At 27.3% G+C, this 24,707-nt stretch overlaps 2 protein-coding genes across 2 annotated transcripts in view; one reads left to right on the top strand and one right to left on the bottom strand.

Moving 5' to 3' along the window:
• LOC107447028 (DNA-directed RNA polymerases I, II, and III subunit Rpb8) overlaps positions 1-10,592 on the bottom strand; it is a 49,653-nt gene extending 39,061 nt beyond the window's left edge. The window contains exon 1 of the mRNA XM_016061844.3: positions 10,446-10,592. Coding sequence (XP_015917330.1) covers positions 10,446-10,518 — 73 coding nt within the window. The 5' untranslated portion in view covers positions 10,519-10,592. The remainder of the gene's footprint in view (positions 1-10,445) is intronic.
• A 172-nt stretch (positions 10,593-10,764) lies between these two features.
• LOC107447027 (transmembrane protein 50A) lies at positions 10,765-17,865 on the top strand. Its single transcript, XM_016061843.4, has 6 exons — positions 10,765-10,998; positions 11,889-12,001; positions 13,104-13,171; positions 13,371-13,463; positions 14,372-14,432; positions 16,992-17,865. Exons 1-6 carry the CDS (start codon positions 10,900-10,902, stop codon positions 17,035-17,037), a joined length of 480 nt encoding a protein of 159 aa, XP_015917329.1. The 5' UTR covers positions 10,765-10,899; the 3' UTR covers positions 17,038-17,865.
• Positions 17,866-24,707: the final 6,842 nt, after the last annotated feature.

The raw sequence follows: 24,707 nt of genomic DNA, 5'->3' as shown, positions 1-24,707 counted from the left end.
TAAAGATGGAATAAATAATTTTGAAAAATAAAGCAACACTTTAAGGAGTTTTTCATATGGATGAAATCTATTGAGACAATATACTGATAAGCAACAATTTAAAATTGCTCATGACCGCGTTTTTCATGCTGCATTTTCCAAGAAGCAGTAGGGTGAATTTACAGAGGTCTGCCCAGGACAAATTCACTGCCGTTTAGCTGTACTTTCACAAATTCAATTTTAGGAAAAACGGTAGTTTCACAAAATACTTTTAACATATTTTCGAAAAATATTTAAATATTTTGGAAAATATTTTCTTATTTTGCCATATTTTTGTGTTGATTTTTTATTATAATTTTTAAATTTCACAAAATAGGTACCTCTCAAAAAAACCTAGACAGACCCCTGATTTAAGTATTTCGCTGTTATCTAGGGAAAATTCGAAGAACTTATTATATACCGATCTAAAAGCTAAACTAAGCAACTGTTTATTTAAACATGTCACCTTAGAAAAAGTGTGGCTTATCACTATACTGCCCCAAGATCTTCATAGGACGATATTAAGAATTTAGAGTATCTAATTAAATGTTCGGGAACCAGATTTTGGGAGGGACCCTCTCTTCCAAGTTATGTGCCAAGAAATTTCAAAAGGTCATGATCAGAAATTTTAAGATGGTGTCACACAGTTTCTATTCATGCATTCAACGTACCCATCCGCACTGAGCGTGCAAAAATTGTACAAACGACTTGTACAAAGTTTTTCTATTAATATTCAAAAACGAAAAAGGTAAACTTTTTCTTACACATTATGGCATGTAGTAGCAAATATTACCTTCGCTAAATGCTTTAATCATGACATTTCAAAAAATGCCGACATTTTTTAGACAGAATCTAACAATTCCATGGGCTACAAAAGAGCGCAAAACGCAATCCCCATAGAAATAAAAACGTAATATCATAAATCTCGCTAATCTGTTAAGATATTAAATTATAACAACGATGTACATTTATTACAGGAATTATTTAATAACAGCAAGTAAAAGAGAAAAAAATATTTGTAAAAAAATACAATTTAAAGCAAATATTAAAAGGGAAAAAAACTTCTAGTAAAACTTATTAAAAAGTCTGGAATATAAATTCAAAGTACAATATATTCTCAAAAGAAAAAAATCGCAAAAAACCAAAAAAAAGCTTAAAGCTTCACAAAAAAAGTAGCCAAGGACATACTTTAAGGTTGTTTTTATAAAGATTATAATGCTAGGAATAATAATTTAAAATGTGCAACTTGCCTAAGCAAATATGAAATAAGAGTTTTAACTACACAAAAAGATAAGCCATAAAGTTATTGCCATTCAAAACATTGTTAAACTATTCATCAAAACAAAATTACACAGAGAGAAAAACAGATGCAACTCAACTTCTCCGGTATATTTACCTGTCACCAGCGAAATACTTTCCAATCCATCCTATCTTCCCACACACACTATAAAATATCATCAATAAGTCTACACAAACATTAGCGAAAGGACATATTGAAAAAGTGTTGCCTTACTGTCGTCCGGACTTGAAGAAGCGGGCGACCGGAGGAGAAGCACATGGCACACGGAAGCAGGGGGCCGGACGGGAGAGAGTAAGGAGTTGCCGGATAAAGGTCAGAACTGACGCAGTAGAAGAGAAGAGAGGCTGCAGTGCGGTGCGGCGGCGGGCGAAGTGGTGGGAGGCACCTCCACCATCGCCGCCACGCGACGCCGGACGATATGCCACTTCCGCCGCGACCGACCCCCTTCTATTTGCGAATATCCTGCCGCGCAAACAGGCCACATGCCTTAAATAGCCGGTCAAGCCCTCCTTTTTCCCACTATATTATTCTCTACTTCGGTTTGATTCCCTTATCTTGTCCTGAGAATCCGTTATTTTGACCACCTAATGGTTGGAAACAAGATTGTAAAATAAAAACCTGGTAGTACATTTATAAATTTTTTATTATTATTTTCTGTCTTTAACCCGAGCGAGGTTTCTATGGATTCACAACAAGGTTGAGAAAAACATAAGGGTAGTTAGCTGGTCTGCTTCACGCGTTGGAAACTAATGGTGTTTATTAAAAGAGAAATCCAAGGCAGAAACGTATGCGGTCGATCACACTAATCACATCATTCAAAAATTAATTTCTTATTAATAAAATAAAGAAAAGGATATAAAAACAATTTAAAATATTCAGACAACAAGAAATGAAATTACGTTTTAGATGGAGGGAATGTAACAAAAAATATGCTAGAAAAATCATGATAAAGTATAATATGAAGATTCATTATCATTAAAGTATAATATGAAGGTTCATTAAAGGACAGTTTAAAAAAAAAAAATTTTTTAATCGTAAAAATTGACCTTTTACGAAATATTTTATCTGAAAGCGAATCTATCACAATATTTTTCATTTTAATAATATACTTTCATTCACTTCGTGAAAGTATATTATTTGTAAACGTTATATAAACTTATAACTTATTTAAAGAAAAAAGCTTTACTCATTACTTTTTTCTTTTTCAAATTTACAAAAACAAAATCCCATTTTCTCACAGTCACAAAAACAGGGCACTGGCTGAAAGAGATTTAACGCTAACTTTAGATTCACAAAAGCAGGGGATAGGAGAGCCATCCCCTCGGCAGAGGATCAAAATTGCGATGGCATGTCTTCGGATCATCCTCAGGGATGTAACCGTCGCCAATAGCCCATTGTACAGCTCTGGTGGGACGTAAATAAAGTACTAACCTACCTAGATTCACAAAATAAGTCGATTTTTCACACAAACAAGACCTCTCACAAAGGTTTGGGCAGACCCCTAACAACCCTGAATAACTTAAATCGAGATAACTATTTTTTTTTTCCCTAATGAAAGAAAATGGAAAACAATAAATCATCAAAGAAATATATTTAAAGAAACAACAAAAATTGTAAGTTTAGGGTAAAGCATTATATCAGGTAGAAATTTTTAATTTCTTTTGAAATCAAGAGATGAAGTGGGAGAATAACCAGGAGAGGGAAAAAATAACACACGAAAGTGAAAACTCGGGACGTCCAAGTGGAGTTCAGCGGAATTACCAAAATGTTTATTCGGTTACAGATGGAAACGTAATTTGTGGGGACGGATGGAACTCAGATTTTCATGAAACATAAGGAAGGACAAAATCAAGATGGGCGTGTATCATCATGAGATGTTTCTAGATCCAGTAAAAGAAGAAAAAAAGATGAATATTTTAGAAGGACCCGCCTTATCACTATACTCACAGCAAAAATGTAAAAAATCTTCCTTGCTCTTTAAGGAAGAAAAAAAAAACGTATCTAATTTTCAACTTTTTCATTCTTCGCTACAGTGGTGGGCTTTGAGGAAAAAAATAAAATTCCACCCGGTAAACATGTGAAACTTTTCTGACACTTAAAAGGTTTTTCTATCACTCACAAAGACAAGTGAGAGGAGTATTTCAAAGTAACTTAAATGTCTTTCCTGGACGCATCTAATAAAGAATTTTTTTTTTTGCCTCGAAATCGTTGCATTAATATTAAGTCATTAGCAAATAAATGACTTGTCAAAAACGTGAGTTATCACTCAAAAAATTTAAATTGAATTTCTTAAAAAAATCAATATATTTATTGCTTCAAGATATTAGAGAATTCAGTAAAGCCTAAGCAAACAAACACGAATCAATCAACACGAATAAAACGCCTCTATAAGTTATTATTTAAATAAGTTATTTGAAATTCGTATATTGTAATAATTTTTAAATCCACGTAGGAGTGCAGTGCAATAACTGCCTAAAAAATGGTTGAAAAATACCTTGGATGATTTACGATGAAAACTGCACTAACAAAGCGAGTCAAAATGTGATAATTTAAATGTGATTTGAAACGTAATGTAACGGGATTGGATTTTTAAAGCCACATGGAGAAGCGTAGCAATAACTACCTTTAGAAAAAAGAAGGAAAAAAAAACAATATTGTTTAGATTTACGATGAAATCGGTACAAATAAAGCACGTCAAAAGTGATAAATTAAATGCGATTTATACTCACGATTCGTAATATCGTATTAAATGTGTCGGTGTTTTAAAAACATGGAAATTAGTATTTATAACTGGAAAGGAGAGAAGAAAAAAAAACGATTAAAAAATGATTGAATTTATGATGAAATGATAAAATCGGCAACAAAAAAAAAAGCGAGTCAAAAAGTGATTACTAAAATTCAAAATTTGCATATCGTAATGTAATCTTAAAAATATTGCAATTTATCAAAAATCATGTAGAATTCCAAAGTAATTACCGTGGGAAAAACTATCGAGAAACAAAATAAATTTACAATGCAATTTGTGCAAATTGAGAGCGTTAATCAGTGAGGACTGAAATGTGCGGTTCAAATATTTTGACATTTTTTTAATTCTCCTCAAAATAAATATTCTTTGTGTTCAAAAGCGCACTCGGTTCGCAGGTTGTGCACCCATAAATTTTAATTCAAAACAAGGACTAGTTCTAAACCAAAGTGCAAATTCTATTTTTTCATAAATCTCTCTTGAACGATATTTGATTGACATTTTTGAACGATTTTTAGGATCGGAAAAAAATTTTATGTAACTCATCTTCATGAATAAAAGTCCGTGGCTGCAAAAAGTCATAATTATTTTTGAAATAGTTTTCGCTTATCTGAATTACGTGGCTCACTAAAGAATAATGAAGTCCTCAAATTTCACATAAAATAACCACACATAAAAACTAATGACCGTGTTATTAAACCAAAAACATTTTTATATCAAAATGTTCAATAAACATATTTCTAAAATAGTGCAAAATTTCAAATATTTTTATTTCATAATTCTTGCGTTACGAGAGTGGGGCGGTGGAGGGATGGAGTTATTTCAGTTTTTCGGTGAAGAGAGATTTCGGTTACAACTTTAAAAACAGCGTTCAAAAAAATAATAATAATCCTTTTTCTTTATATCTGTTAGTATGATATATTATATTTTCCTTTCATTACACAGAAAATTAACTACACGCAAGAGAGTGAGACAATAAGATAACAATTAAATACATTAAAAAGAAGTTGCATGTTCTTCTGACATTTAAATCGACATCATGAGCAATTAAACTTAAATAAAAAATATGAAAAAAGATAGGGAACTTTTTTTTAAATTTTAAGCAATCAGGAAGAAAATCGGATAACGACATTTTAAAACAAAATTTTTGGCCAGGATAGCCTGGTTGGCAGGGCGCTGGATTCACGTTTGTGATTAAGGGGAGTTCGAATCCAGCCGGCTAAAGACTCCCCTTGTAGTAAAAGATTACTGGTGCACGTTAAATCTTTCGGGTCACAAGGTCCGCCACGTTCCCTTAACAAATCAATACCTCTGGGGATACTGAATTGGAGATTGATCGTTGTCTGGTTCAGGTCAAATTTACGATCTGTGGACGAGTGAATGGATGTATGAATGGGTCCGCCCTATAAACGGGTGTGACGTATGAGTGCGGCAGAAGTCAAATTCTTGACCAAAGATGGCGCCACTGGAAAACAAGAGCAATCACACCCGCTCTGCCTTAATGGCTGACGAAAATAAAATTTAATTTCAAAATGTAATAGAATTAAAATTAAGTGGTTAAGACATTTGATTCATAAAATTCTAAACAACGGGAGAAAAATGTTCGCTAAAATCTAAGAAATAGATCCTTAATGTAAAATAAATAAACAAATAAAGTAAAATTAGTCATGTCAGTGTGGGCTAAAATTCTTTATGCCTCAAACACAAATATGATGAAAATCTAAATAATAATTTGACGCATCGCCCAATTGTTGGAAGTAAATTGACTTTTCAAATCAACTTACAAATTTGCAGACTTAACATAAATTTTGAATTTACTAATTGATGCACATTAATGTTATTTTAAGCAAATAATCAATTTGGGGAAGAAGAAGCATATATAGCGCTTCCTTAACAAATAGCAAGATAAAATTAGTTTTGCAATGAAGAAAAGACTACAGGTTTACATGGAATTTTTTATGCGTGTCTGAGGGTTAAGTTTTTAAACGGCTTCCAATTAAAAAATTGACACAACTCACAAACTTTACATTAAGAACTTTAAAAACCTATGCCTTGGTTTCACTCAGAATTGGACAAGAAACATGAAATTTACTGTTTTACACCATCCAAAAATGAATCAGTCAAAAAATTATAATAGTTAAAACTTAAATAACTCTGAATGTAATTATTTTGCACTTAATATATAAAGATATTATTAACAAAAAAAAATCTAACTAAATTTTTACTAACACATATTTAATTTAAAAAAAAAAAAAAAACGAAGTAAGTTTTTTCTCAGCATAAAATTGAAAGTATAATATAAATATTCAATGTATTTTAAAGATAATACATAACTGAAAATAAAAAACTATAATTAATACTACATATTAAACTCAAATAATATCTATAAGACTTTATATCTGAAATTCATAATAATTTTGAGAGAGTAAAAAAATAAAACAAGCTATTTCTTTCCTTTTATATATACCTTTTTATTAAATACATGCATTAGAAAGTTAGTTAAGATCCCTAATTAAAAACAGGTTTCATCGTTTAAATATTTTAAATCAAGTTATTTTTTTAAAAGAACAGAAAACATTGATTTAAAATTTTTTGAAGCATTTTAATGTGAGAAGGCTTACGTTTTTCATTATTTTTTAAAGTTTTAACATGTATTGCAAATATATTGCTGTGTTAATAAATGTCAATTAACATCATTACATAATCTTAGAGGTGTATCAAAAATTATATTATCTTTGGTACCCATTAAATTACAGAACTTTTGAGAGGACATTTTTAAAATCTTTCAATGGATTCTTTTCTTTATACACAGATATCTTTTAGTGCAGTTATTGAGCATTTTTTTTACCTGCAAAGAATATTTATGACAATTAAAGCTTATTAATTCACGATTTTAAAACACTATTTTCAAAAACATATTTTATTTCAATATTGTAAACATAATTCTGTATCTTAAAACATACCTATACAATGAAAGGAAATTATCCTAATGAGGCACAAAAAAAAAAAAAAAAAAAANAAAAAAAAAAAAAAGCTGTTTAGAGAAAAATTCAGAAAAAAAACACTAAATATTTCAATTTTTTCCCCCCCAAATATCTCCCAAAGTATTGGTACTACATACAATATGTAAATTGCACTATTTTACTAAACAAAACTATCAACAATTTGAAACCAATATGAAGCTTGCAACTAGAGCTATACTTATTGTGATATAGCTCTTTGAATTTTAAGTTTCTTCCCCCCAAAAATATGTTACTTTTCCAAGTTTTGGTATGTTATTAATTAATATCAACTGAAAATCTTATTTTACGAAAAAGTTTCTAAGTATAATAATTGAAGTAGCAATGAATAGCTGAATATAAACTCTAAGCTACAATATTTTGCGAATTTTTATTTTTGGGATTTATTAAAAAAAAAATTCATTAAAAATTATACACACACATATATATATATATATATATATATATATACACACACACAAACACATATATATATACACACACACACATATATATAATGGGGATGAAACAAAAGCAGGTGTCCCAAGGTTGAAAAAGCAAGCATTATTAAAAATTCTAAACAATTCGCTGGCACTAAAAATGATCAAGCAAAATCTTTAGGACATGCATCATATTCCTTTAAAAGGATTCTTCCATATTCCTTTAAAAGGAAAGGATGAAACAATATTTAAAGAGAAAGCTTGTGAAATAGGATCCCATCTGAATTTTTGCTAAATCCACTAGATCAAATGGTTGGCTTGGCAGATATAATAATCAGAATAATTTGGCATACCGCGTTACATGTGGTGAATCTGCAAGTGTCAATAAAACCACTGTTGAGGAGAGGGAAAATAAAACTCTGCCATCTTTGGCAAATTTATTCTGTAAAAAGCTTTTTTTGATGAACACAGATGAAATTGGCTCATGTTTCAATCTTCTCATTGATGATATCCTACCATCTATAAAGCGAATAAAAAAGCGTAGATGACGTAGTTTATCTTCACCAAGTACTTATGCGATCTTGACAAAAAATATGTTTACAAAAACGAAAAATTATCTTGTTTACTAACCAGAATAGAATATAGGAAAACATTAGATCTAAAAATTTTTTAGATTGAATTTTTTCCTACTAACTGCAAGAATAAATTACAGCCATGTGATTTATCATCATTAATTTTTTTAAGGTTGTTTTGTTGTTTACCGACAACTTCTAAAAATAGCATTAGCTGATTTAAATTTTTGTGTGAGATAAATGTTTAACTGACATAGAAAATAAATATCTTAAAGCTCTAAATTTGGTATTATCTGTTTGGAAAAAAATTAATCAAGACTGTATAGTTCATATTTTCAAAAAAGGTAGTTATCTAAATGTATTGAGTCTAATATCCTTTGAAACACCACTTAGCAGCACAAACATTTTAGAAAAATTATGGTGAAGAGCCCGATGATGACTTCAATGAGTACTAGCAATGTGATAATAATATTTTAATCAGTGAATCCCAGAAAAGTTTTAATAGCTGATATAATATTTTGGCATAATATTAGAGATTTAAGGTTTTCTTCCGATCACAAGAAAATTAAGAGAAAGAAATAGATGCTATTAAAAGGTTAGAAAACTCATTGCCATCTTTAAAATTAAAAAACTGTCAGCAAGTTAAAATTTCTGAATTTTTTAAGTCAAAATAATGTAAGTATGAAGTTATAGCTTCTTTATTAAAAAGAAAAAATTATATCAAAGTTTTAGTACATTTATACTCATTTTAATTTTTTTACAATAAGCTAAGCAAGCTTATTTTGCTACTTAAGATGGATTTTTATAACCCTGATATTGTACATATGTAATATATGTATAAATATGTGATATATGTATAAATGTAATAATTGTATTTTATGACATTTCTGACCAGTACCATGAATGTAGTTAAATCAAGGTTCTACTATATATTGTTTAATCAATATCTAAATACTAATAGAGAACAAAACAAATAGGAATTTTGTTAAATGCTGCATTACATGGTGAGGAAAAAAATATTCCTTTCAATTTTTTTAATAATTTATGCTGAATAAAGAATTAAACAAAAATAATCTAGTGACTATTGAATTTTCTTTATGATTTTGTATTTGATCTTACAAACATTTAAAAGCATTATTTTAAAAAAGCACTGATGGCATCAGGAATACTCTAGAATTGATTAACAAGTCGTAACATGCCTAAATAATAATAAAATTTTATAGGTAAAACAATTAGCTTTGTCAAAGAAAAATCTTATAAAAAATTTTTTAAAAGCATTATGATTAAATTATGTTCAATGAATGTCCATATTTTCCCTAATGGGGTAGGAGTTAAACAACCTGTCAACACTATCTTCCAATGAAAAAAAAAGTATTCAGGGAGAGAATTTTACAAGAACTTGTTCAAAGCTTTATGATCAAATAGTTAAAGAATTATATCTTTTTTCATTAATTTCCAAATCGAATTTTTTCGTAGGTACACATAATCTGCTGCAATTTGATGATCAATGTGGACTAATGATCAATGCCACTCCTAATGTAAAAAGTTATATTTTATTAAAAAATGCAGTCAAAATGCAGAGGTAGCGATTTCATTGGCACAGATTAAAATTATTTGCTTTGTTATTATTTTTTCCTTGAAAACAACTCAAACATATGTGATTAAAAGATTAGATTTTAAAAAAAAAATATAGATGTAATTAATTTATGAAAGTAAAAATAATTTGATTAATAATGACGTGGCGAGGTTGGTAAAACTACGTGTTGTTTATATGTTGAAAAAGTAAAGAATTTTGTGTATTTGTTTTTAGATTTTTTTTAAACAACATATACTGCTTAAACTAAACTAAGGAACACAGAATTGTTTGAAGACACAAAAACGAAATTTACTGCAGCCCTTTGACACTAAATTACTTATTTCAGTGAAGCCCCACCAAAAAAAGTTGTGCATATAATGGATAATGAATATTTAACTTTAAGTACTAATAATTAATTTCTTAATGTATAAAATATGTTTGAATTACATAGTCCAGTATTCTTATAGTATTCAAAATTAGTCCGAATTGCAGCTGTTTTTAAAAGATAAAGGACATAATTTGCACCTCTAAGTTCGTTTGTTTGTTTTTAACCAATTAAGTTCTTTGCTGGATTATCTACGATTACATAAGTGTAATTCTATCGGAAATCGTACTTAATATATTAAATATGTGAAATCATACGAAGTAAAACAAATAATAACTCATTATTTCAAATATAACATTCGATGACCGGCAGTAAACACAAGTTCGTGTCAATGCATAAAACTGTAAATAAGCACAGAAAAACGCTTCAATTTTAACAAAATCAATTTAAATAAATTCTGTTTCATATGTACCTCGATCAAATTTTTTCCCTTCAGGATCAATATCTTTAACATCAAATATATCTTCAAACAGAACACCTGCCATCGTTCGATTTTCTTAAGATTTTTGTAAAAACATGCAACTCTTTGTTGTGATGCCATACTTTTGTAACTTTAGCTTGCCAGTTAAAAATAAAATTAAGAAAATGAAAAAATTGTAAGCATTTCTGGTCAAATAGAAATTAGTATAAGCTTCTTATGTATTTTTTGTTAATTATTTATTGAAATATGCATCGCAATGCAATGAAAACAGGTAAATATATTTCTTAAATTCTTATGATTGTTTGGTCCCTTCGTAACTTGTCGCACTGCTACCTCAAATGCCAGTCTGAAATAAGGTTTTGTAGTTTTGGTATTTGACAAATTCGATTAATTGTGAATGTAAATTGCTCCATAACTTAAGTTTTGAGGTGAAAAATAATTAGAAATGTCCGGCTGTCTAGATAATATTCATTTCAATAGACCAGAATGGATGGATCTTGGTGAAAAAAGAAATTCAGTTGCTTCTATAGTTGCTGGCTGTTTGGTGAGTAATGTTTTTAATTGTAAAACATCCTCACAACAAAAGAAATTGGACATTATTAAATAATAATGGTGTTTTAAAAAGTGTTGTAATCAATTTGTTTTTGTTTTAAGTAACTTACTTTAATGTATTGAAAAAAATTTACACATATAAACATTCAAGTCGTTTACATGCCTGTAAACTTTTTAAACTTTTAAAAACTGCTTTCGTTAGTAATTAGTTTTTTAAAGAAATCTTACTAAGATTAAGTAAAATATTAGAATCATTTTTCAGAGATATTTCCTTAACGTGATCTGTCTCGCCATCTACAATGACAGTGCCATATAGATTTTAAACTTGCAATTTTTTTTTAAAAAAAAGACATATAGATGTTTGTAGACATGTAGCCACCAATTATACCTCTCTAGTTGGAACCCTTCTGTTTTTTTTTTTTTTTTTTTTTTTTTTTTTTTTTTTTTTTTTTTTTTTTTTTTTTTNTATTTTTTTTTTTTTATTATTTATTTATTTTTTTGGGGCACTACCTGGAAGTTGCCAAGACTTGTGTTTTTTTTTTTTATTTGTTTCATCCATTCCAACTGACAAGTTGGCATTTTTCTTCAAAATTTGAAGGGTTTGGTTATTTTACAATATTTCTGATTATCTTATTATGTGCCTGACTTCCTGACTAGGTATATAATTGTAAAAATGTATGCCCCTTTAGAATTCTATTATCATCCTGGCACATTAACAATATAATTTTTGAGCCTTGTTAAGTACTCAAAAAGAAATCACTCAAAATGAAATTCACTTGACTAAAATTTTTATCCTTATATTTTGTTAATCTCTCACTTACTTTAAATTATATTTATTTTATTTTTATCATCTTTAAATAAAATAGTATTTTTTTTTTATAGTTTTTTACAGGATGGTGGATTATTATCTATGTTGCTGCAAGATACCCTGATACAAAAGATTTTTATCATGCCTATCATGTCTGTGGTGTTATTGGCACTGTTGCTCTTTTTATGTAAGTGAAAATCATTTTTATGCTACTAGGAGGCTCTGCCCCCTGCTCACTTTGCTCACCAACCCAAGTAATTTCTTCTCATTTATCATCTAAAATGTCAAAGTTTCATCGACTTAAACATCAATATTTTCCACAAAAATATTGAACATTTTGTTACATGTTAACCTTCTCTGCATATTATGCAAAAGCGTGGTTTTTCACATTGTTCTATTCAACATTTTCACAATTCATTCTTCCACAAAAAATACTGAACTAAGTCACAGGTTTTAATAAAAATTTATTAAAGGCCATTCACAAATTTAGATTAGTAATATAAGTTTATTGAAGTTTTCTTATCTTGCTTAGTTATTTATATGTCTTCTTATAAAACTTTCTTTCACCATTGATGCCTCATGTTTGACGATGTCTTTGCTTTGTTCAATGATCTTTGTGGTATGAATCAATATAAAGTTCTAAAAAAAATTAAACATTTTCAAGGAAATTCGTAATTTTCTAACAAATTGCACGTAAATGAGGTGATGACAAAAGGATTGAACCTAGTTACAAGAGTTAATCAATGTGTGAAGAAAGTTTCTTAATTGATATTTTTTGTTTTCCCAGAAATTACATTTAATCTAAGTCTATGCGTATATATATATATGTGCCTGTGTGTGTTTTTGTTTGTTTGTTAGTTAAAAGTTAGTCTCATATTTTATAAATTGAGAATTTCAGCCCCTTCTTAAAAATTTAAATTTGCCATATCCCTGGGTTAGTCATTCTATAAAACTCATGTTCTCTATTACTAAAGAAATAATAATAAATAAAATTATTATTAAAAAACTTTTCATATATGAGGTTGATTTTTTTTAAAGAAAATGTTAGTTTATGATCTAGTAAGAAATTCCATCACATCAAAATCACATGGATATAGTTAATGTGAATAACGAAAAAAGAAAAGAAAAAAAGCGATAGCAAAGTTTATTGTAGTTCAGTAAGTTGGTTAATAAATAAAATTGGTTTTATTCTATTCTAATTTTTTTTTATTGTCATTTTCTTTTTACTATAAAAAGTTATCAATATTATAATTCATAATGGATATTCTATTTGCATATTTATCTTGCAGGATAAATGCTGTCTCCAATGGTCAAGTTAGGGGTGATGCATATACAACAGGTTGTATGGGTCAAAGAGGTAAAATATGAATGTTTTAATGAAACTTATTTAAATGAATACAATTTTTGTTGAATCTAATACAGATTTAAATAGACTAAATGTGTATTTTTTATATAAACTTAGACAATGTATTGTAATTTTATTTGTTAGTTCAAAGCAATTTTTTCTTTTTGTTTGTATGTTATTTTCTGAAGATAAAATGCTTTGTTTTTTCCAGGAGCGAGGGTGTGGCTTTTCCTGGGATTTGTTCTTGGTTTTGGTTCCCTCATTGGATCTTGCTGGATATTATTTGGCTTATATGTTATTCCAAGTAAACATATATAAATAATATGTCTTATATTCTTCTGCCTTTTATTTGTTGTATTTAAAGATATCTGAAACATGAGATTTAAATTAAAAAATTATGTTTTTACTGTTTTAATTTTTTTAAGTTATGCTTGTTACACAAAATTTGCTTTTTTTTTTTCCTTATAAAGCAAATAACATAGCGTACTAATGGAATATATAAGTTCTGTGTATTGTGCTTTAAACTTCAAATTCTGTCTCAATTTAATTTTTCATTTTAGTATTAAAAAGTTTTGTATAAGTTTATAGTCTTGTTGATACTCACCCTTTAATTCTTTTTATAAAAAGTGCAATCTCAAAGTTTTATAACAAAAATTTGCTACAATATCATTTAATATTTTGTCTTACAACCATGAACAAGTTGAAACATAGTATAATAAGAGACCATATATAGTGATTTTTTTCCCAAATTAGTTTTTACTTTCTGTAAATAAAAATTTCTATTTGTTTATAACTTATAACAGTAAACCATTTCGAACTCATTATCAATCTCGATAGTGGAAACTTTTTTTTAAATATTTGTTTTCTGTCTTAAACTCCTAACAATGAGTAACATTTATAATATATGATTATAAATAGATAATGTTTTTTCTTTATTTCTTTCAATGTAATTATAAAAAATATTTTCTAATAAAAAATAGCTGTTTAAAAGGTTTAGTTTCTACTTTGTAGTCATATCTGCTGCTTACACTTTTTTTTTTCGTTTACATCATTTTATATGCCATATTATTTAGTTATAAAATTTATAAATTTTTAATTTGTTAAATTAAATTTTATTTTTCAAATAATTTGAAGCATCATATATTAATTATTTTTTCTGAAGCATCATATATTAATTATTATTTCCCTTGTTAATAGACAATTCTCTTTTAGTGAAAGATCCTCAAGGACCTGGTGTTGCAGTGTTTTTACAAAATATATTCATTTTTCTCGGGTAAGACAAATATATCTTTTATTCTCTTTAGAGATCTTTGATTAATTAATATAAATCTTTTCATTTTTTTAAATGTAATGATGTTTGTTACTTAAGGATGTTCTTTTAATTTTGTAGATAAATTGTTCATTTATATCATTCTAATTCATTATCTTCAATTATATACTTGTCATCAATTCAGCATTTACCAGTTGGAGTCTCTAAGATATAATTCAAGATTTATGTTTTAAACTTATACCCTATTAGTTACTTGTATCACCTAAAAAAAAAATTTTTTTCTCTTATTACCATACTTTGGTTCATCCTATACTGTCAAAAATCTGAATAACATCATCTAAGAGTCATTAATTTGCTTAACTATATTGGGACACAAATTTCAGGCTTAATGCATTGTGCAAATCTTGATTGAATAGTGCTTTACAGATCAGGTTGAAAATACATAACCATGCTGGTATTTAAAATTATTATATTTTTCCTTATCATACTGTTGTTTAAAATAGCTATGTACAATGATTTGAATGTGATTTTTAAGTTAAAGATTAAGGTTTTCATTATTATAAAAATTAAATCAATATAATATATTTTGTTTTTATTATATACAAAAATATAAGTATGTACACAAATTACTGTTAAAATTAATTTTTATTATAATAGTTAATAGGAATCATAGTTAGTATACTTTTAGTATAACAAATATAATTTTTTTAGTTTTAATGTAACACTTTATAATTTTTGTTCTCTTACACATCTGACACCGTGTATACTTTCAGACATTGTTTTCTATTAATTTTTTATGCCAAATTCAATAAAATCAAATTTAAATTGATAGAATTAATAGTTTTTAGTTTATAAGTGTTTTATGCATAAAAATATTTGTGAAAAATTAAAATTTCAATGCTTAAAAACAGTCTGAGCAATTTTGTTTTGGTTCCGTTTTATTCAGCATTTATATATACATCAGAATATTCAGCATACTTAAATTTTAGGGCCCAATACTTTTTTTTTACCAATATCGTAATATCTGATATGTAGATAGGTATTAGTCCTTTCAATTTTGTTTTGAACTCATCCCTTTCAGCGTTAAAAAAATGTATAGAAGACATCTCACTAGTCTAGATAGTAATGTTTAATTTCTCCCCTTTTTAACTCTAAACAATTTAAGTTTACTTTAATAATGTCTGCACCACTGAATTTTGCACTAAGTGCTTTCTTCAAATACTTTTCATTGTGTTATGCAGCATTACAAGATGCTGTAAGGTTTGAGAATACTTGTCCGCATAAACTCCTATTTAGTAAATTGTTATGTGCATGACTAAAAGATTAAATAAATATATTTAATTTCCAAAATTAAATATTTATTGCAAAAATTTTCTCTTTTCTAAAGGTGATTTATATTGAGTGATTATTTTCCAATCATTTTAAGCATTATTTAGTTTCCTTAACAGATTAGAAATCTGCTGGATTTATTCAGATTCTTAATAAACAATATGGTATTCAGGTATAGCTAACAAATAAGTTTGACCACCAATGCTAGTTAAAGTTTTAAAAAGTTATTGAAAGAATTGCATATTCCTCCTTTTTTCAATTAGCAAGTCGTCATCGCAAAAACAAAAAAAAATTAAAAAATTAAATTTGTCTCATTAACTGAAAAAAATTAATGATTAAATCAAGTGTATTTCCAATGAAATTGCACAAATCGGATGTGTTAAAAAGGAGTCAATTAAATGTTTCTTTGAGATTCATGCTTTATAATAAAGAATATTGTTTTAAAAATATGAAGATTTTAAAAAAATATGTAAAAATAAGTAGTGATAAATGCCGAATAATTGATTGGAAAAAAAATGATGGAATTATCAAGTAAAATTGTGAATAATTTAAAAAATCATGTAAAAATCAACAGCATTAATTATCATAGTTTATACATAACTGCCAGCATAGGCAAAAGAATCACATGTCTGGAGAATTGCCAAAATCGATCTGACTGTCAGAATCGATTTTTACTCAGACACCATGTGGTAAGTGGAATATGTGGTGGTTTGTAATTGTATATGTTGTTTTTAATTCTTATATAAATCAATTCACAGAATTTTAATTTGTGAAAAGTTTAATTGAAAAACTTAAATTAGATAAATCATAACTGCTACAATTGGTTAAATGAAATAATTAAACTAGATGATAATTTGAAATAACTGACCCTCTGAAATATATGAATATATTAAAAAAAATATTTAAATTTATAAATGCAATTTGTGGTACTTTAATCTATTGAAAGTTAAATTTTTTAAAAAAACTTACTTTAAATAAATCATTATTATTACATGATTAAATTAAGCAGTTAATTGAAATAGTTGAAAATTAATAGTAACAGACAGTTGGATTATATTTTAATCAGGGGAAATACTGCCTAAATTTATTACTACAACTAGCTTTATACTATTGTAATACTTCAGATAGATAGTAATTTATTATCCATGTCTTGTATGATACTTATAGGTTTAATAAAAATTCTATTTTGTTATACATTTTTTGAGAAAAAAAATTTTTTTCTTTTAATTTCAGGGCTCTTGTGTTCAAATTTGGACGAACTGAAGATTTATGGGGATAAAATATTGTTTACTATCTTTGGCTTTAGTTTTAATTTCAGTTTATGTTTTTTAATTAAATTTATCATTCATTTCTTACATTTTACTTAATTGTAAGAATTTTTTACATGTACCTATGTACAAAAATTTTTGTATTTGTCTAAAAACTCATAAATATCCAAATAAAAATATCTAGTTCACATATAATGTTAGTAGTACTTTGTTTAAAGAAAAAAATGACAGTTATTTTCAAAATAAAAGAAAATATAAATCAGGTGTTTTAAAATCTTAATTACCATATTTGCACTCCAAAAAAACTGTTGTTCATAGAAAGTTTAACTTGTTACAAAAGTCAGATTTTACTCAAGTTTGAATAGCTCCAGTGTGCACTTTATGAAGTGTGTTTCTTTAAATACTCATTGATTATTGCTAAACTTTAATTTGTAGAATCATTCCTTTCTTATATTCAAATTCATTATAAATAAATTTTTATTATATGATTGCAACTGTAATTTTTGTTTTTTATCAAATGTACTTGTGGAATAAACACATTGCTTTAACAATATTGAGTATTAAATGGAGATTTTATATTCATATATAGTGTGCATTTGTATCATCCATTCAAAAATAAATCAACAAAAGAAAAATTTTATATTTCCATTACATTTATGCTATTTATTGTATTGTATTTTTTGTATCAGACTGTTCTTACAGTAGCATTTTTTTCTTTTGTTTGTGACTGTAAAATGTATGATTTACTATCAAGTGGCAATGTAGCTTAGAACTTTATTTACTTAAGGTGTAACAAATGTGTGTAAATAATCATTAATAAACTCTTTCTAAAAAAGTTATATTTTGGTTTATCTACAATCAATTAGTTCTACCTATTTATCCAGATTGAAACTAAAATCTTAGTCTATTGATCTAAAACTATGACATATAACACTGCAGAGAATTTATGATGTAATTGCGACTTTGAAAGTAATTGTATTTCTTTAAAAAATCACTTTAAAATGAAATTTCAGTTATTTCAAAGAATCAATTAATTTTGTTTCCAAAATATGATTGATTACTAATACACTACCAGCCTTATGTTTGGAAGATGAGCCTTTTTTCTTCTTTTTTTTTAAAAAAAACTAAACAAATAGTTTCTTTATCCTTTACACAAAACATTTGTGAGGAGTATGAGAAATTAATTATTTAGAAGTATATATATTTAATAACTGATAACGCCTGTTACTTTTAAAATGGTAATAATGCAAGAAAAAAAAATATTATTTCTACATTGTTTATTTAATTAATTTTTTTTTTCTTTTGCTTTGTTTTTAACACAGCTTTGTAATGGAAGGTAATTTTATTTTAAAAAATAATTTGTCTATGTCATTTAAAATGTATTAAATAATTGGATCTATTATTTACAGACATGTTTGTGGTAAAGATGCTATTTATATCGAGACAAAATGTCATAATCAAGTTGTTTTTAGTGTACTTGAACTTGTGTGTATTGTTTTAGTTTTATTTAAATCTTGTTTAGGAGTTAATTTATCATGGCAAAGCTGGGTCAAGTTGTGAAGAAGCTTGAGTATTATACATTCATTACGACTTGTGAAAATTTATCACTATGAATTGATAAGTTTAATTAAACTTTTTAAAAGCATAGATTTTTTTTTTAAATTGATAAAATTTTTATTTAAAATACACAAAACACTTAAAACAGATTTCTTAAATGTTAAGCTTTCATACTTGGAAAAAAATATACTTGAAATTACAAATCGTAAATTTTTTTTCAATATTGAAACTATTTTTTTTTTCTTTATTAGACTAACTTGAGAATTTATACACATACCATTCTTAGTTTTTATTTTATCTTCTACATAAGTGTTTTGAGATGATTATTCAAATTAACTAACATTTTATGCCTAATTAGGATAGTATATTTTAATTCTGTCAGCTTTATTTATTTTAATTACAAGTCTGTATTATACATATTGCAGAATTAGATTTTTGCATAAGTCATTGTGGAGCTATAAAATGCACTCAAAAATGTGCGCAAAGATTTATTTTAGCTGCTATTATTTGGAAGATACTCAAAAGGAAAAAAAATACATTTAATTAATTAAAAAAAAAAATTAAATTAACAAAAGAAACAATAAATTAGCCCAATTTATAAAATAATTATTATGAAAAGAAAATATGTAAGTTTCACTTGAAGGGAACTAAAATATAGATGAAGGTAAATTTAGAAAGAAAAAACTTGAAAGCATTAACTGTATTTTTAGTGACTTTCAAATACAAAGAACTTTTGCAGAAATATTTTCTTAAATTGGGAACCCTATAAAAAATTGTATTTTCGACTTTTTACTTAATTTGCACTTAATTGCAATCTCTGTATTTTCGAAAGTTTGTTTAATAGGTGGTATCAGATAGCTGGTTAGAAGACTTAACTCTTGTGATTTGAATATAGATAAATAAAATTAGCAAATTGGTAGGGAATAACTAGTTTTTACTTAAATAAGCTGTATATCTTGTCATAATTGGCACAGCAGATTTCCCAGCTTATTCTTCTTTATTTTATGCATTTGTCGTAACTCATTGCAATCCCTTTTTAAGTAAATGAAACAATTTATTAATTTTTATTCAGTTTCACAAAAAGTGGTTTGAAATATTTTAACTCTTTATTTTCTCCTTAAATGTAGCAGCAAACTTCATTTTCCAAAAAATCATTTCTTAAATTTTTACGTCTGAGAATCGAAATCTATTTTTAATCATCCTTTCTTTAAATTGCTCTTATCTTAGCATAAGAATGTTTTCCAATGTAATTATAACTATCTTTCCAAAGTGTCAGTTGATGCTTTTACTTATACCTTGAATTTGAGAATGCATCTTACAGGCTGGGGATTTTCACCTGCCATGTCTCTAAGCCTACCCCATCAAGTCTTTCAAAAATTTAAAAGAACTGCCAGTTTGAAATTATTCTTAAAAATGTCGCTATTATCCAAAAGGATTTTTTTTACCTTTTTTTAATCTTGCCAAATCTATCAGAGGGAGAAAGAATTATGTGTGGTGCCTCCGATAATATTATTAAACTATTAACAAAATAAAAAATCTGTTGTAATTATACTAAGGACTTTTCATTATTATTTTGGCTAAAGCTTTTATATATGGATTAATCAAATGACTTTTAATTGATTTTGCACAGTGTGATTCTGACTCAAAAGTATATCACTTGTAGGTTAATTGTGGCCTTGACAAACACCAAATTAAACATGACCCATGACGGTAGACATGAAGCCACTTTTTTTTTTGGCAGTAGGGGCAAAATTTTTCTCAAGCTCAAAGATAATAAAAAAATTTGTATATATATATATATATTTACATTACTTTAGCTTCGCAACATTAAAAAAAAAATTGCTAACTGATTTATTTATATTTAATTGTGTGTGCATTTTTCCCTCAGTTTTTTTTAAGAGATATTGCATTTAATGCAAGAATGAAAATCTATAACGTATTTTAAAAAGTTAAAACCTTTGATGGATTATATACTATCATGTAACATTATTTCGAGCTAAAAATAACTTTTATTTTAAACTTTTCAAAAATAGTGCTAGTTACAAATTACTGATGAAATTTATTAAACACAGTGAATGAATATGAGCGATCGCTATGCTCGAATACGCCATCTGGGGAGAAGACAGGTTCCATGTCTTTGGCCGTTCCTCTTTTCAGTTGTATAGGAATGTATTTTTCCTTTTCCTAATATTTTTAATTAATAAAAATATTTTATAAAATTTCCATGATGCTTTCTTTCAAAACTATGTGTAATGTAGTTTTCAATTCTTCTCTACGCCACCTATAGCCCATTTCGATCACCAATTAAAATGTGAGGTCGTTATATCAAGTACACCAAAAAACAATGAATATTGACTTAAAAAATAAAAATTGGAAAACTTACTGAATCATTTATAATATTTGTGTTTACATGTTTATTTTTTGTGTAGAAGGAATAGATAAAAATATATTAAAAATTAACTGCCAATTCCTACCATCCATTTTTGATTAATATCACTGGATAACTTAAAAAAACGAAACAAACCACCAAAAGAGACTAACATTCTAGAAAAAAAGAGTGAATGTCATTTTCAAACCTATGTAGGATTGCAGGGGTAATTGTGAGCTCAAATCAAAATTCTGAAAAATTTCTAGAGTTAAAAAAAAAAAAATTTAAATTGAATAATAAGAAAGAAATTTAAACAAGGTTTTTTTTCCTTCTTCTCAATATTTCTTAGCTTACTTAAAATATATTTCAAATTTTACACATACCTATGATGATCTGGAGAAGTAATTAAAACTTACAAATATGTCTTTCTTTCTTTAGTTTATGATTATAATAACTATTTACTGATAAAAAATTTATATTAATCATGAATATAAGCTTATAAAGTATCTGGCTCCCCCTTACAAACAAATAAAATGAACTGTGTTTTTAAGTTCCCCCTTTGGATACTTGATTTCCGTAAACTTCTGTGATCAATGATTTTTTGAAACGTCTGGACCTTCAATTTCCGGTTCATTGTTAGCGAAAAATCCGGATTTTTTCCGGAGCACAATCAGCTCTGTAACTAGTTACTGATAAAGAACTTTTTTCTTGATTATATTAGTCGCCAAAAAGATCTGATAGATTATATAAGTCACTTGTCATCTTGATTATTTGAAACGTCTGGACCTTCGATTTCCAGATCACTGTTAGCGAAAAATCCGGAGTTTTTCCGGAGCACAATCAGCTCTGAGATTGATAAATTTATTGTAACCTTTTCTGCTTTTTTTTGTCACAAAATAGAGATTTTCTTTAAGATTTTAGGCCTTTTACTAATTTTTTTCTTGTGTTGTTGCACAATAACTTATTTATACTTTTTAGGCAGTTGTTTTTAAATAATTCAGGATATTAACATTAAGTTTTAAATTTCCAAATTTAAATCTCAAAAACTTTTTAAAAGATTTTTTTAACTTGAATTTTTTTTGTTGTCCTGAGGAGTCTACCAATTTATACCTTTTGAGCCGTTTCTTTTAGTTTTTTAGCTAGCCACTGACCAGAAGTTGCTTAGATTTGGCGATTATTCTATTACAGGAAAGCACTGAATGTTTTCCCAAATGTCTGAAGAACCTTTATAGTTCCTTCTACATAGAACACCATATGCAAGTAGAAAAACCACTAAAAATTTTCTATTATCGTCTTTGCTTCTCAAAATTGAATGCAGTTCCTCAAAATTATCTACAATCAACATTCTACAGAACAACCACCTCATTTCATAATCACTATAACTGTATTGAGTCACCTTCATGCTATATTAATATATTATCCCTATCTTCCTCAAAAGAATTCTAAAAGAAAGCATAGAATAAAAATGTATAAACATTTTTCAATTTTAAAAATAAAATTTTTTTAATTCAGATATTAGAGGCAATATCTCATTGCCTTAATTATTTCCCGTTTCGAATTTTGTAAATCATCGCACATAATAAAATTTGTAAATTAATTAAAGGATAATAAATTAAAATCCGTACATTAATACAAATTGTAAAATCTGTGCAGTAATAAAGATAAACGACGAAATCATGCAAATAGGGCTCTTTAAAAAAAATACTCAAAAAATTCTGTGTAAAACATGTTCTTTAAAGAAAAAATGAGAGCACGAACATTATTTCTGGAACAAAATATCTTTTTAACTTTTGGGACAGCTGATTTTTTTTATTTTATATTATTAATTTGAAATTCTAGCTAAAGCCAGTTATTATAGATTTTTTTTTTTAAATCTCAAAGAAATAGAAAAATAGAGATTATTTCTTTGCTCTCTGATGCACAAGGAAGACATCTTTAAAATAAAATTCGGCAGGAAAAAAAATATTTTTCTAAAAATTATGCGGAAAAGAAAACAAAAATTTCCCCCTTCAAGGGAGAAAAATCTTTCAAAACCTCAAACATTCTGCAACAATGTAGCAGCAATTCTGCCACTGGGGATCAGATGATTTTTTTTTAACAGTACTTTAGTAATAACATTCAGATTTTAAATTATCAAATTTAAACAATCGTGTAAATAGAGGAAATTTCCATAACATAATTTGGGCCAGAATAATTGCAATGTCTTCCATGCACTGGCCCACAAGAAACTAAAAAACATCACGAAAAGGGACCAACTTGCAACCACCCTCAAACAAGCCACTACATGTTTTTTTTTTTTTAATTTGCAGTTCAAAACAATTTGGCACCTTGGCGATTGTACAGGGTTGCCACTCAAATCTGGAAAAAAAATTCCCTGTGTTTTCCCTGTACATGTTATACGCAATATATTAAGAGGAAACAACAATTACTGTGCTCTTGTGTCAGCTATAATGGGCTAACTATATTTATTAGTTTCAATTGCTGGAAAAATAGCTGAACAGACTTAAATAATGCTATAATAAATTAAATAGTTCAGTAGAGCTGAAATATCATGGTTTCACATCACAATGAATCCCATATATTATGCTTTGAGTGGTCACCATTTTTTAGAAGACAAAAATAAAAAAACAAAATTCCCTGCATTTTAGGTGATTTTTAAATTCCCTGTATTTTCCAGGTTTTCCCTGTGGAGTGGCAACCCTGTTGTAGTTAACGTGGTAGATCATAAAATGGAAATATCCCCTTTAACTATTTATCAAGAAAATTTTTCTTGGTTCAAAAATCAATTAATGCAATTTATGGTAATCCCTGACTTTCTGCGACAAACCTAATTAGAACCAATATCTTTCTGCAAGATATTTTTATCGTTATAAATGTATGTGTAATGAATTTATAATAATAGATGAAATTCGTGTTTATAAAATAAGTCTACATGCATAGAATAAAACTGTGTAGNCAAAATTCCCTGTATTTTCCAGTGGAATGGCAACCCTGTTGTAGTTAACGTGGTAGATCATAAAATGGAAATATCCCCTTCAACTATTTATCAAGAAAATTTTTCTTGGTTCAAAAATCAATTAATGCATTTTATGGTAATGTACATGAATATTATTGTTAGAAATATTTTGTTAGCAGAATCGTGGCAACATAGTAAAAAAATCTCTCTTTTCTTTTCTGCAGAATTATATTCACAAGTTGCCTTTCTTGTGCATCAGAATGGGAGGGGGGAGAAATGCTTATGATTTTTCTATTTCTATTTAAGATTAATGAAGTAAAAAATTTGGTTTTCTTTTCTGCAAAAATTCTTGTTCTATTTTCTTCATGCAGTTATTACTGATAAACAGATTGCTTTTAAAACTTGATATTATTTATCACAACAACCGAGTTTCAAAATGGAAACACAAATTCAGTAACCCCTTATGAAAAGTTCAATACATATTTCATGGTTTTTTTATTTTTTAAGTGATGATAAATTACAAAATGCAAAAAAGGAAATAATTTGTGTGTTATTTTCCTACAAAGTATGAGAATATCACCTATAATAAAAAATAATTATTGTGCCTATATTAAATCAACTAAGCGAATAGGATCATTCCCACTTATAGCGAAAATATTATAATTAAATATAAAATATTTCTTCAAAATAAATTCCTCTAAATAATTTACTGACATAAATATTGAAGATCTCCTTTGCATTATAATTTATCAACAGTTAAATTTTCTTTTAGGAACTAACTTATGATTTAAAATGAATCC

The sequence above is a fragment of the Parasteatoda tepidariorum genome, chromosome 1, assembly GCF_043381705.1.
Source record: "Parasteatoda tepidariorum isolate YZ-2023 chromosome 1, CAS_Ptep_4.0, whole genome shotgun sequence".
NCBI classification, from domain to species: Eukaryota; Metazoa; Arthropoda; class Arachnida; order Araneae; family Theridiidae; genus Parasteatoda; species Parasteatoda tepidariorum.
Note: the sequence above shows the minus strand (reverse complement) of the source record. Positions and strands in the feature narration are given on the sequence as shown.